We start from the raw sequence: 14,192 nt of genomic DNA, 5'->3' as shown, positions 1-14,192 counted from the left end.
TTCTCAAATACATATCATGCTTTTAGCAGAGTCTGGAGGAGAGAATGCGGTAATTTGTCAATAGTGTCATTGTCATGTTCTGTTCTTGCATGCACATATTTCCATACCCTGCAGTGTAATTAGGATCTTTACCTACATTTTGTAGACTATGCACGACCATGCACTTTCTCCATACAAATTAATCCTCTCATTAACCTACTGAAGAGGATCAAGTTCTTTAATGTGACTGCTTGTTTTTGTGAATCCTATCCTAATTAATAGTTACATGGCTGTCTCCTTGAATCATAGACTAGAAAGCTATGCTACAGGGACACATCATTCCCATTGACGTTTTTCTTTTTTTGCTGAAAAAGATGTGACTGATGGCTCAGACTTAATCATAATCCATGATCTGTCAGTGCTATATATCCATTATATATCTAGTGCTATGTATATCTAGGACTATTGCAAAGAGCTTCTTACTCCTTCACTATTTTTGAGGTCAGAAGTTAGAGACCAGCCTGGCCAACATGATGAAACCCCATCTCTTTTAAAAATACAAAAATTAGTTGGACGCAATGGAAAGTGCCTGTGATCCCAGCTACTCAGGATGCTGAGGCCAGAGAATTGCTTGAACCCAGGAGGTGGAGGTTGTAGTGAGCCAAGATTGTGCCATTACACTCCAGCCTGGGAGACAGAGCGAGACGCCAGAAAAAAAAAAAAAAAAAAAAAATCCAAAAGTTAAATAAATGAAATAAAACTGAATTGTGTGATACAGGATCAGTTGAAACATATTATGCTACATTATAGGTGCAAATTAACAATCCTTCATGACCATTTTTTAAACAACCTTATTGTGTAGTAATAATACTTCTCAGAGACTTTCTGCAGAGATCACTTCTTCAACCTCTCTATTTGTGTTTCATTCTCTAACTTGGAATAACATTATCAGTCCTTTAAAGGCTTGAATTACTAGTTTTCATTCTTACTAGGTAATTACAATCTTTTCCTTTTTCTGTAATACATGAGGAAAGTTTAAAGCATGTTTAGATGTATGTGTGAGTGTGTGTGTGTGTGTGTGTCTTTGCGTGGGTGTGTGCCTGTTTAAACTTTTTTCCCAGTCAAGTGGCCATAGTCTGAGGTTAATTATTGTATGAAATTGGGGCTATGTCCTAAAAGTTGCAACTTACTTTGAAAACGTGGCCTACTTTGGTTTTACAAGTCTTATTTTGTATAGAGAATTATTAACAAGGGGAATGCTAGGGGGATTCCCATTACTTCTTTTGTAAAATCTGCTACAGGGAACTGAGACAAATTCTTTAATAGTAGACACTGAATCAGATTCCATTTTTGTCATAAACATTGACAAGAGGTTTATCCCACATTTTGTAGTGATACATTGTTATCCAAAGTAAAGCCTCCTTTTTCAAAGACCATATGTTGTATCTCTGATGTCTATATATTTACCTAATAATAGTGATAATTTAATGTAATTTATAATTAAATTGCTACAACCATCACGTATGCTGATTCTGTAAATATGGTAGGGGTAACTTACTTTGTCAGTTGGATTTGTTTTTTCTACAAAACTAAATTGGAAAGGACTCTTGCTGGGTTTTTTCCTCCATATTTCTGTACATATCATTTATAGATGCAAAATTCTGCTTGCAGATTCAGGAACAGCTGCTCCTGTTTAATGTAGTCATTTTATATTTCGTATGCTCAGATAAAGTACCGCATTCCTACTGGGCAATGAGAAATAGGTTGAGGACATTTCTGATAGCAGGGACTAATAAATAAGAATGTAAGAAGCAAATCAACAACAATGCAGACAATTTTTAATCCTCTCTGTTTGCTTTGAACCCCTGAGGAGGCTTATAAGGGTAGGGTAATGTCCCCAAACCATAAAGGGAAGTTAATTCAGAAACTTTTTTTCTTTCTTTTTTTTCTCTCTAATATCCCACAGGGGAAAAAGATGTAGAGGAGAGTTTTTTTTGTTTTGTTTTGTTTTATGTTTGTTTCAAATGTTTAAATTGAAGCACCAAGACTACACCCAAAAGGAGTACACAGTATATTTTTCTCTCAAGTTTCTTAAATCTACCAATTGTTTTTTCACATGATAAATGCTACTTAACTGAAATCATAAGAAATAAATATCAAATTACAGTATACTACTTATCACCATATGACATTAATATGAGTCCTCTACCACAGGGAGTCCTAAGAGATATTTGATACACTTTACAAATCCCAGACAAAATGCAGATCCTTAGTTTGAGGAATTCATTTCACAAAAAGACATTTACAAATCAAACAGGCCAAGTTTAAGTCCATGTGAGTTTTCCACACACATGAAAACAAGTCTCCACAACTAAGCATGCAGTTGAATAGTAAGTTAGAACAAAAGCTGACAGCTCTATCCTCAAAAGAAGCAGTTGCTTAGCAGCAGACAGCAAACTGGTTAAAAGAGCAGTAAGTATAGTGCAGACAAACTCCTCCACTTCCTCTGAAAACACTGCTTGACTTTAAATGGCCAGTTATCATCTGCGCCCAATTTCTACTTTATATAACATGCATAAAACTAGGAATCAAAAAATTCTTTTTAAAATTGCTGACACCTTTACGTTTATCAAATAGGATCAGTGAAGTTGTTGCATATTTTTCTCAAACACAAACTGAACCTTCCCATTTGTCTCCAAATATTCCAAAATGTAAAAATTCAAAGAGGAAAGGAGGAAGGGCTGACAGCTAGTGGAATGTTATCATGTTTCACTTTGGAACTTCTAAAACAGGGCAGGGTTCTTAAAAGTTATTGTAAAGGAGACAGGGGACTTTTCCCGTGAGAAATCACACTGAAGGATGGACAATAATATTTCATTTCTCCTCTGTCCCGTTTAGATTTCCTACGTCAATTCCGGTTAACTCATCTTCATTCAGTAAATAAATATTTACTGTAAGTTCATAACATGTCATGTGTATATGTTCCTCATAAAAATTTGCTACTTTTGATTTCATCAATCATTATTTCATTGAGGTTGTTGATACTTTTGTAACTACCTAGATGAAAAAAAATTGCTCATTAAGACATGCAAAATTCACATGTATTCTGTTTTTGAGTCCAGAATTACTCTAGCAGTCTTTGATATTTTTATATTCCTTTTATTTGTTATGTTCACAAATTGGTAGTGAATGTTAATTTATGGCTGGAAACAGATTTTTTTTGCAGGTTTTCTTGGCATAAACTCAGATACAGTCCCCTCGCCTTTTTTTCCTACCTAGATTTCTGCTGATGAATACAGTGCAAGTCTCCCATTCACGCACTGACCTTGCCTAAGTCTGCATAGTTTGCAAGATTTAGAAGAGAATGACATTATGAAAAGGTGACACAGCTGCTAGTCAAAACAGTCGTCAGGACTGATGGCGAGGAGCTTAATGAAATTCTACTTTTTAGAATATGATCTTATTTACGAAGTTGTGGAATATAATATTTGTCTTGTTGACCATTGTAGTATTAGCAGCTAGAATAGTGTCAAGCATATAGTTGGTACTCAATAATTATTTAAGTGAAGAGATGAATGAGCAGTACTAATACCTTTATATTGGAAATCAGAGATTGTAGTTTTTAGTTTGGTTCTCTCATTGAAACCTACATAAACAAGTCACTTTACCTTATTTCCTTGTCTAAAAAAATGTAACAGGCTAAAATAGAAAATTAAAAATTAAATTTTTTTTTTTTTTTTTTTTTTTTGAGACGGAGTCTCACTCTGTTGCCCAGGCTGGAGTGCGGTGGCGTGACCTTGGCTCACTGCAAGCTCCACCTTCTGGAATTATGCCATTCTGTCCCCTCAGTCTCCCGAGTAGCTGGAACCACAGGCGCCCGCCACCACGGTAGGGTAGTTTTTTGTATTTTTAGTAAAGACAGGGTTTCACCGTGTTACCCAGGATGGTCTCGATCTCCTGACCTCGTGATCCTCCCGCCTCGGCCTCCCAAAGTGCTGGAAATACAGGCATGAGCCACCACACCCCGCCAGAAAATTAAATTTCTAAACAATTTCCCACTCAAAAAAAGATGCAATTTCTACATTAGTGGAGCCCTTTTAACGTAAGTACTTCCAATAAACAGCATAGAAAATTAAGTCAATTTTCGAGCTACAAATGATAAAATGACTCATAAAAAAATTCTCAGCTCATAAAATATTTTATTTATCATCACTAGAAAAGTGTTTGTGATTTTATCCTTCAAAACTGTTTATTATCCTTGATAATGAACACACATAGGTACTAGTAATTTCCATAAATCATAAATTCAGAAACCTTTTCTTAAGGTTTGATTCTCATCTTTCAAACATGAAGTACATGTGTGTATTAGTATTTGTTACCCTTAAGTGGAGTCTGCACATATTCAGAGTAATAGCAAATTAGGCCATAACCATAGATCGCTTTTTGGGTCCAATTTACTTTACTTTCTAAACCACAATGAGTTTTGGATTTTATTAAGAGGAAATGTGTGCATGTATTGATTTTAGATGGTAAGAAGCTATTGAGGAACTTACCATAGACTATCTTTATGACAGTTACTTATAAATCACAATTAAATTGTGTTCTTATAAAAATAAGGAAGTTCAAAATATTTTTAGTGAATATTATAAGAAATATGCATGTTAAAATGCAGTTCCTGGTCTCTATATTTCTTAAGCCTCTTTGGAATGATTTCCTTTGCTACTTCGGAAGAGATATATAAGAAAATATTTCAAATAAAGAAAAATCAAATCTTTATTGGATTTATGCAGAGATAAAGCAAAAACATGTTTGAATATAAAATTTTACCATGGTTTTATATTTTACTTCATCATGAGTACTTTCTGGATGGCGTGTGTGTATGTGTGTTTGTGTGCGTGTGTATTTATTTAGCAATAGACAGATACATAGATATGTAGTTAGAATGATAGATAAATAAATGACATATTATTTCTTAAGCTTGGCAAGGGAATTAAATCAAAATTAGGTATATTTCCATGAGAAGATATTTAAAGACTCTCTATATATAAAACCATATTTAAACAATTACAAATAACTGTTTTTTTCTATTTTCATAATATTAATGTATAACATTCCATTGGACAATAATTATTTTAAATGTCAGTCATTATTGCATAATTGGTTTTTTTAGTTGGTAATAATTGGCTTAGTTCTAGACTCATGTTGTTATCATGTTACCTGAGAAGGCAAGGATCTTTAACTGCAATGATTAAAAAACTAGGTAAAGAAAGTGAAGAATGGAAGTGAGAATAACAGAGAAGGGATCAGAAGATGGTTTGGCATTCCTTAGCTCAAGGGAAAACCCATATGCCATATATCAAATGTTTTGTTCTTTTGGATTAAACTCTAATTTTCTATAAGTGATGAAGATAAACAATTAAAAATTGGGATATGTTTTATTATTACAAAGATAATGTGTGGAAATTTTAGTGTGGTCAAAATAATAACATTTTTGAATACCATCATCACATGACCAAACAATACTACTTTAAACACTTGGTATATGCATGGTTAGAAATTAGCTTATGCAGATTCACACATAAATACACATGAACAAAAACAAAATTCAATTTATCAAAATATTTATTAACCTGGTTTTTATCTTTAACAATAGATTATAAATATTTTCTATGCCAATACATATTAATTAGCATAACTGTTAGTATTGTCAATACTTAACACAACTGTATGGTGTAATCTTTACACGATATTACATAACTTATTAATCATCTGTTAGACATTTTACTGTTTTCTTACCTTTAGACTATTTTATGCAGAAAACAATGAAATTTACCCCCAAATCCTTGCACATAGGAATGTCTCTAAATTCATAAGACTGAAATAGTAGGCTTGAATGTGACTCTTTCACTTGTGCATGCTATTCTATACCAGTAAGAAATACATAAGAGAAACATTCAAACAATGATTGGGATTTCTTAGGTGACTCACTCTTTCAGCGACTCTTGAAGAACAATGCTCAGTGCTGGACATGCATATCTTCTTTAGGCATCGTGAATGTTCCTTCTTTTGCTTTTGTTCTAAGCTGCAAGAAGAAAAAAGTATTGTAGAGGTTCTTGGTGGTGTTTCTCAAACCCAACCAGTGTGTCACCTTCTGACTTTCAGGACCCTGTACACACCCATGTGTGAACACATGGCACTATTAATTGTGTAGAGTAGAACTTCTGATACAAACGTTGCCTAATCAGGATTCATAGCGGCAGTCCTGACAGAACATAAAGTGTGGAAGCCTTAGTAGTTAGTTCTTTCATGTTATTCTTTCTCAAGCCAGCCCAGAATCTGGATATAACCTGTCTATGATAAATCAGGTAAACAAATGTGACATGCAAACAATTAACCAGACAGAAGGAGTAATAATAAAAATATTTCCCACAGGAGAAAATTGAATGGGCAAGAAATAGACTTAGGAAAACAAAATGTAACTGCCCAGCTCTGGAGAGGCTGAAGGAGTCTTATTGTAATATGTGGCGTCCCTCTTCAGCTAGTCAGGATTTGACTGCATTTATAACCCAGACTGAGCTTATTTCCATAAAGATGAAACAAGATGCAAAATTTTTGGAGGCAGTAAGTAAATTCTTTTTCCTCTGAATATGCCTTTATAGATGCACTGGAAGGATAATGGACAAGTATTCACTTTCTCCATGGAGAAAACATGTATTCCCGGTTTTCAGTCTTTCCCACCCCACACTAAGAGCTGTGTCACTTCAGAGAAGGCCCTGAGTTGACAGGATCAATAGGGCATATGGTGAGGCATGCCAAATTCTGTGGATCACATATTTTTCTTGTGAACGAGGGAGGAATGAGGGAATCACATATTTAAAACCAGCCAAACATAGATAGACCATAAGCTTTAAAAATGTCGTTTTCAATTTCAATAATTACAACTACTTGGTATTGACTATCTCCTATGTGTCAAGTATTGCGTAGCAGGAACATTGTCTACTATGTGTCATGTATTGCATACCAGAAACACTATTTTTAGCCTTTCAACACTTCCACAGGCAAGGTGTTATTTTCTGTTTCTCAAAGCCAGGAACTCATTCAACAGCCATGAGATCTGGTTCCGGCTTCTTTTTAAATTAGTGCTCTGCAGTTCAACCAGAGCAAGTACTACTGAGCCCTTAAACACACCAAAAATCCTTGTTTCCTACACCCTATTGGTCTTTGTTTTTCTGCATGTCAGTTTACTCAGTTAGTCTCCTTACATCTGCCTTGATAATTTAGATATTCTTTTGCTTGCATCAATCATTATGATGATAAATTAAAGATGGGTTTGTTTCATCAATTTGCTTCATACCATAATATCCATGTACTGATTCTTAATCCATACACATCACCACTCTCCCTCCCATCAGACTGATAAATTGTGCACAAATCTGCCAATTAAGACTTAAACGTCTCTGAGTCAAATTAATTCAGAAAGATTTTTATAAGCCTCCATTGTTTAAACATTATAGCACTCCAATTTACAGTGTATCATTTCAAATAATTTATAGTAAACTTACATTTTTCTTATTCTCACTTATAAAATGTTAAAGAAAAATAGTGTAGTGTATGTGAAACGTACTGTAATAAGCTATATTTGAAATAATTTTGGAAAACAATGTTTTACTTTTGCTTTTCAGTGTAATCTTTGTACCAGGTATATAGTAGATGCTCAATAAAAAATTGTTACATGGACAACCTGCAAGAACTGCAGGATTAAGGTATAACTAGTGGTGCATATTTAAACATTCATTATGAGGAAGAAATATTGTCATTAAAACAGTATTAACTATGTTTAAAAATATCGCAGATGTATTTTTTTTCTTTTTTACTTCTGTCTATGAAACAAAAACTTCTTAATGGCTTAAGGCACTTCCAGAAATGCTTTACAAAGATTCAAGAATCATTTGTTTCATTGCTTTTCTCTTAAGTCTTGACTTTTTTTTTACTCACCAGAGTTAAGAGGTATTCCTCAAGAGATAATACCAAAGATACATTAAAATCTATGAGTTTTTAGTAGATCAGTCACTGTAAAAGCTATGTTTGATAGTCGTCCATAGTTAACAGTGTGTTTCCTAGTATAGTCTTTATCACAAAAGGATATTGATAGGTTGAGGGCATATTGAAACATAAATAGCAAATATTTGTATTATTGACTTTCCCTGAAGAGTTAAATATATATAAGAGAGTAAACACTACAATAAATACTCATGTAGCATCATCTTTCTTATCCAGGAAGAAATACATATCAGATATTAATATTCAGGCTTAGTTTGCCTTCTCTATAGCACTCACCTAGGCACGTTTCAATACCTTTGAGAAGGGAATGATATTCTTGAGATAAATGTGCATGAAGGTGAAATGTGTTGCAATAGAGGCAATTAGTACTATTTATGATTATAGTTTATATGATGTTGGCATCAGTTCATTAAAAATGTACTGAACTATCAACTCATTTCACACAGATCATTGAGCAGCAGTAAAGTGATATCATTTCTTCTCCATTATGACTCTGAGCTGTATTCAAACCAGTGACTCACAGGATATAGGCTCCCTTCGGTTGTCAGTCTATAAGTATGCATTCATAGAGTTTCAGTATACCTATCTATACCATTTTGTTTCTAACTGCAATCCTTTTTCTTTGAAATGGATACAATCTATAAATTGTCTCTTGAAAAGCACAAATTTTAGGTACTAGAAAATGATTATATTATACATTATATACTTGTATATTATATATTTTTTGATATATACATTCATCATTTTATTAATTCTGAATTTAAGTGGTCATATGTGGCATGATATTGAAAGGTCTTTTGGCTGCTAAGCAGAAAGAAAACTAGGTTTATTCAAATAACACAAATGTACTGCTCGCATACAATTCTCTGAGGCCTAAATCTCCACCTCACATAATTATAGATAGTTTCAGGGATCATAGCAGCTAAAAGAGCATTTTCCAAGAGAGCTAAACTTATCTGTGCTGAGGAAACATTAAAATTTATTCATTATTTTTTATAAAATAACTTTTTGTGTAAACATTACAGTTTATTGAAGTTACCATGTATACACTTTAGGTCATATCTGAGAGTGACATTGTGCAAACAGATACCAAAGTGATATTCCAAATACCTTTCAACTAGGATATTCTATTCTACTAGCAATGTAGCCAAAGACTAGAGTCATATCTGGGTCAATGGGCAAGAATAATTTCTAATTTAATCTCTTTTAAAATATAGTCTTCTTTTTATATATATCAATGGCAATTGCATAGAATTTGGTTATTTAAAATAATAATTTTAGCACAGCTAGCTCAGTCAGTAGACCCCGAGACTCTTCAAATAATAATTTTCATTAATTATTCCAGTATTGCTTTAGGGACACTCACATGGATACGGTGTCCTTTAAAAATAGCAGGTGGGCTGGGCATGGTGGATCATGCCTGTAATCCCAGCACTTTGGGAAGCTGAGGCGGGCGGATCACCTGAGGTCAGGAGTTCAAGATCAGCCTGGCCAACATGGTGAAACCTCGTCTCTACTAAAAATACAAAAAATTAGCCTGGCATGGCCCGGCTCAGTGGCTCACGCCTGTAATCCTAGCACTTTGGGAGGCCGAGGTGGGTGGATCACGAGGTCAGGAGATCGAGACCATTCTGGCTAACACGGTGAAACTCCGTCTCAAATAAAAATACAAAAAATTAGCCAGGAGTGGTGGTGGGCGCCTGTAGTCCCAGCTGCTTGGGAGGTTGAGGCAGGAGAATGGCGTGAACCTGAGAGACAGAGCTTGCAGTGAGCTGAGATCGCACCACTGCACTCCAGTCTGGGCGACAGAGCGAGACTCCATCTCAAAAAAAACAAAAAACAAACAAACAAACAAAAATTAGCCAGGCATGGTGGTATGTGCCTGAAATCCCAGCTACTTGGGAGGCTGAGGCAAGAGAATCACTTGAACCCGGAAGTTGCAGTGAGACAAGATCGCGCCATTGCACTCCAGCCTGGGCAACAAGAGCAAAACTCTGTCTCAAAGAAAAAAAAAAAAAAAAAAAAAAAAGAAGACAGGCGGTACTGTAGGAAATATATTGACTACAAATGTTATGCTAAAAACATCAAGTAAGTGCAGTGTCTGGCCATTCAAAAGAAATGAAATGTTGCATTTTCTAAGTATTTATTTAGATTTATCAAAAGCATATTTGCATATTTCATCTTATTTAATTTTTTTCTGTAATTTTGTCGACTAGTATGAGTTTTTTTTTAGTTTTGTTTTGCCTCTCTTGTTACACTTTTCAAAGCCCCAACTTTAGTTTTAAGGTCGTGAATTATACAAGATTGAAATTCTTTTTGGTATTTTGCTGGTTTGCCATTACATAGTAAATGGCATATAATTAATACTTGTTCTTAGCTTTGTTCCTAGTTTGGTTTATTTTGCTTTTACATTGTGTCACTTGTTGAAAGTGTTTTGATTTTGTGTTCCACTAGGTCTGTTTTATTTGAGAGGAGTGTTAATCAGCATGTCCTGTGGTCTTCTTTGTAGTCGCAGCGCCGTGTTACGTTTCACCTCCCTGATGGCTCCCAGGAAAGCTGCAGTGACAGTGGTCTAGGAGACCACGAGCCGGTGGGTAGTGGAACCCTGATCTCACACCCTCTTCCTCTGGTTCAGCCACAGGACGAATTCTATGACCAGGCCTCTCCGGACAAGAGGACTGAAGCAGATGGCAACTCTGATCCCAACTCTGGTGAGTCCCCTTCAAAATTTTGATTGCTTGGAGTTGTTCTGGTTTTGTTGTGCACTTGAGCTTTCAACAGTAATTGTAGGGTGCAAGGATGAACATCTCATTGTTTTTTTTGCTGGCTTTATTGTTGTTGTATTGTTTGAGATACACATTTAATATGTTTGATATGATTTTGGCTGTTAAATTGTATGATATGTCTTCATTTTATGAACCATTAAAAAAGAAAAAAACATGCTATAAATATAACTGAAAGAAGCCATTTGTTGCAAGATATTCTGGTGTCAGAGATCTTACAAAATTTGAACACATTTTAGAACTGCAAAAATAGTTAAGTAGAATACAGTCAATTAAAAAAAGAAATATCTATTTGTGTATATAAATGTCGTATGAAATTTGATTTTCCAGTGAACACTTTACAAAAACAAATAAAGAATATTAGAATTAAAGGTATTTTAGAATTTGTCTGTCAGATTTTCTGGGTTTTACCAGAAAATTAAAAAAATTAAAAAAAGGATTAAATCGTGATTAAAACAAGCGTAAAGAGGGAAGATAACAATTTGGGGGTTGTATTTCCTTTATCGTCTACTTGAATTCTTGGATAATTTGTTCTTTTACTAATATGTTGAGGGAGATATATTTGGCCAAAACTTTTATTCTCCACAGACCCATACCCCACTCCAGAAATCATTGCCCACTCCAAATAAACATTGTTGGGGGGCATGTTTTCCTTGGCCTTTGGAGGAAATCTTGGGCAAGTGCTAATGATTTTGCTAATAAAACAAACTGACTAGCTTATTTTTATTAAATAAATAAAAGACCATTTCATCAATTATTATCCCCAGTCTAATGACCATAATTTCTATTTTACTTAAATTCAAATTATTTTCTGGTGGGGTATGTTCATGGTGGGGAAAGCTATGCATGTGTGGGAGCAAGAGATATATAAGAAATTTCTGTACATTTATCTCAATTTTGCTGTGATCCTAAAATTGCTCTAAGAAGTAAATAATACAAATAGTAATTATAAAAATGCATCTAAACTAATCAGAGCAAAAAAAAATGTTTTTGCTTGTTTTTGTTTGTTTAACTCGTCTTGAGCATGCTCCAAACTGGTTGCATGAAGTGGGAAATTGAAGTATGATGACTTTTTCTTAATTTTCTGCCTATTTTGCTTCTTATTTTTTCGAACATGAAAATATCTCTGGCATTTCTATGGTGGAAGTAGGAATACCAAGAGGAGGTAAAACGTACAAAAAGGCTTTCTTAACCAGTTCTGTGATAGTAATACAGCATTGGTGTTCTCTGACTTCCAGAATTTTAAACTTCTTCTTTTTGTCAAAAGAAGGAGAGAGTTCTTTCTTAGGTATGCCTCCTCCCAATCCTCAGCATGTCCCCATTTTTGGAAATCTCTTCTCATTGGCAAATACAAGGCAGGCAAAGTTACATTTTATCGTCTCTCTACCAACAATTTTCTCTACTCAAGGAACTCTTTCAGGAGGATCTAAGTAAACTCCCTGCCAGCTCTGGCTTTTGTTATTTCATGTCCTATACCTTTGTCACATAAAGAAAACATAAGTGCATCTTTTGATTTCACACATAGAGGAGAACAGGACATACCCAAAGAAGCAACCTCTTATTATTACACTGAATTTGGGAGAACGAGAACTATCCTCTTTCGATTTCAAGGTTTTGACCAGTGTAAGCACCACTGAATCAAAGTGGTTTCATTGAATCAACCTTCTGTAGACTTCTGTGAAGAGGTTTGTGTAGGTGGAATTCACATAGCTCTTTCAAAACTGTTTTCCTAGTCTCTGACTTTGCCCTATCCAACTTTAAAACATCTCTTGTTGGAGTAAAGCTAAGAGTCTCACAGCTGGTTCCTGACCACGTTTTCTCTAAGTGTGTGTGAGTGGTTGACTCCTCTTGTCTATGGACATCAGACTAAACCAAACAAGAAAGAGTCCCATTTCAAACACAGTTGCACAAATTGTTTTAGGGCTTGTCTATAGAGTTTACCAAAGTTAATTTACAAAGATATCTTCAAAGTATTTGCAGTATGTGCAATTCTAGGTAGAATATTTACAATGAATAAGATTAAGACAATATTTCATGATTTTTTTTTAGCTAGAATAATGAAATATTTTAGATACATATGCAAGAATATCTGGGTACAGTAAATTTAATCAATGGGTTGCAGAAACCAATGAACATCTGGGTAATTTTCTAGTTAACTAATTGAATTAGAGATTTAAAAATTTATTTCAACTAGAAAGCAAAGGCAGCTTTTCAAATTTAATAGCTATAGGGATAAAATGAGAGTTATATATTTTATTTGCCATAGAATTTTTTTGTCTGTCAGCCAGGGCCAACAGAGAAGTATCTGAGTAAAGAAAAAAATTGCAAAATTATGTTATCTATACCTTCACTATCATAGCAGTAATATATATGCACAAAAATGAAAACTGTGTTGACTCATAAGAAATAATGCATTACTGAAAATATATTTGGAGAAAAGTAAAATTTAGGCTTATGTGCAAAGGCTCACTTAAATATGTATTATAGCCTGGCATGGCAGCACGTGGTTATAGTCCCAGTTGCTATGGAGGCTAAGGCAAGAGGTTCACTTGAGGCCAGGAGTCTGGGGCAGCAGTGAGCTATATCACACAACTGCACTCCAGCCTGGGAAACAGAGCAAGACCACCTTTTCCTCAAGTATGGGAGTGTCTCAAAACATAGGTATTATAATAAAAAATTTGGTTTATGTTTTATAGCTTAGTTTTTAGAAGTAGTAAATTCTAAATTAAAGGCAAATGTATAAAGTTATTATGATAAATATATTGCTAAAAAGAATCATGTGGTAATATTTCATTTTATTTTTTGTTTGTTTGTTTGTCAAGAGATTCAGGGATGCTTTGAATACTTTAATCAGAGTCTAACACAAAGAGTCTGAAGTCTCTAAGAGAAATATATTTTCAAGAAAGAAAAAAATAAAACATGAATGAGAAAAAAGTAGCAGGTTTTTGATGGTTGGTAAGTTCATCTAGACCAAATATCTAGACCAAATGGACAGACAAGTTTTGTTTTGTATTTGTTTTTGATTTTTAGGCTAGAAATGATTTTTACCAATATAGCTCTGCTTTCTCCTAAGCTCACACTTAAGAGAGCCCATGTTTGAGTTTTCCAATCATAGAAAAGGGAAAAGGAAAAAAAGTATTTTTCCTAGCTAGCTTTTAAAGTATGTTTAAACTAAACTCCCTAGGCCAAAATATTATCCAATACATATAACAATTTACCGAATGATTTTGACCTAGGCAGCGGCAATGGGCCAGGTGCCAGATGGAAAAAGATAGCCGAGGTCCGAAACCAGGAAAAGAAAGCAAACAAACAAAAACCTTTAAAACTAGCTTCAAGAAATCTCTAGACATTTTATCAATCTAGTCACAT

General features: G+C 34.4%; 1 protein-coding gene and 1 non-coding gene across 7 annotated transcripts in view; both read left to right on the top strand.

Annotated features, from left to right (window-relative positions):
• The window catches only part of PCDH9 (protocadherin 9), a 951,590-nt gene that overhangs the window by 590,302 nt on the left and 347,096 nt on the right, over positions 1–14,192 (top strand). For 4 of the 6 annotated variants that reach the window (XM_007960547.3, XM_007960546.3, XM_038007708.2 and 1 more), the window contains one exon: positions 10,550–10,751. In XM_007960547.3, coding sequence (XP_007958738.1) covers positions 10,550–10,751 — 202 coding nt within the window. The remainder of the gene's footprint in view (positions 1–10,549; positions 10,752–14,192) is intronic. The other 2 variants (XM_007960548.3, XM_038007712.2) reach the window with 1 other exon arrangement.
• Positions 11,185–11,246, top strand: LOC119627596 (U7 small nuclear RNA). The gene has a single exon (XR_005243795.1). It is a non-coding gene; the product is annotated as a U7 small nuclear RNA (small nuclear RNA).

This window comes from Chlorocebus sabaeus, chromosome 3 (genome assembly GCF_047675955.1).
Source record: "Chlorocebus sabaeus isolate Y175 chromosome 3, mChlSab1.0.hap1, whole genome shotgun sequence".
Lineage (NCBI taxonomy): Eukaryota > Metazoa > Chordata > Mammalia > Primates > Cercopithecidae > Chlorocebus > Chlorocebus sabaeus.
Note: the sequence above shows the minus strand (reverse complement) of the source record. Positions and strands in the feature narration are given on the sequence as shown.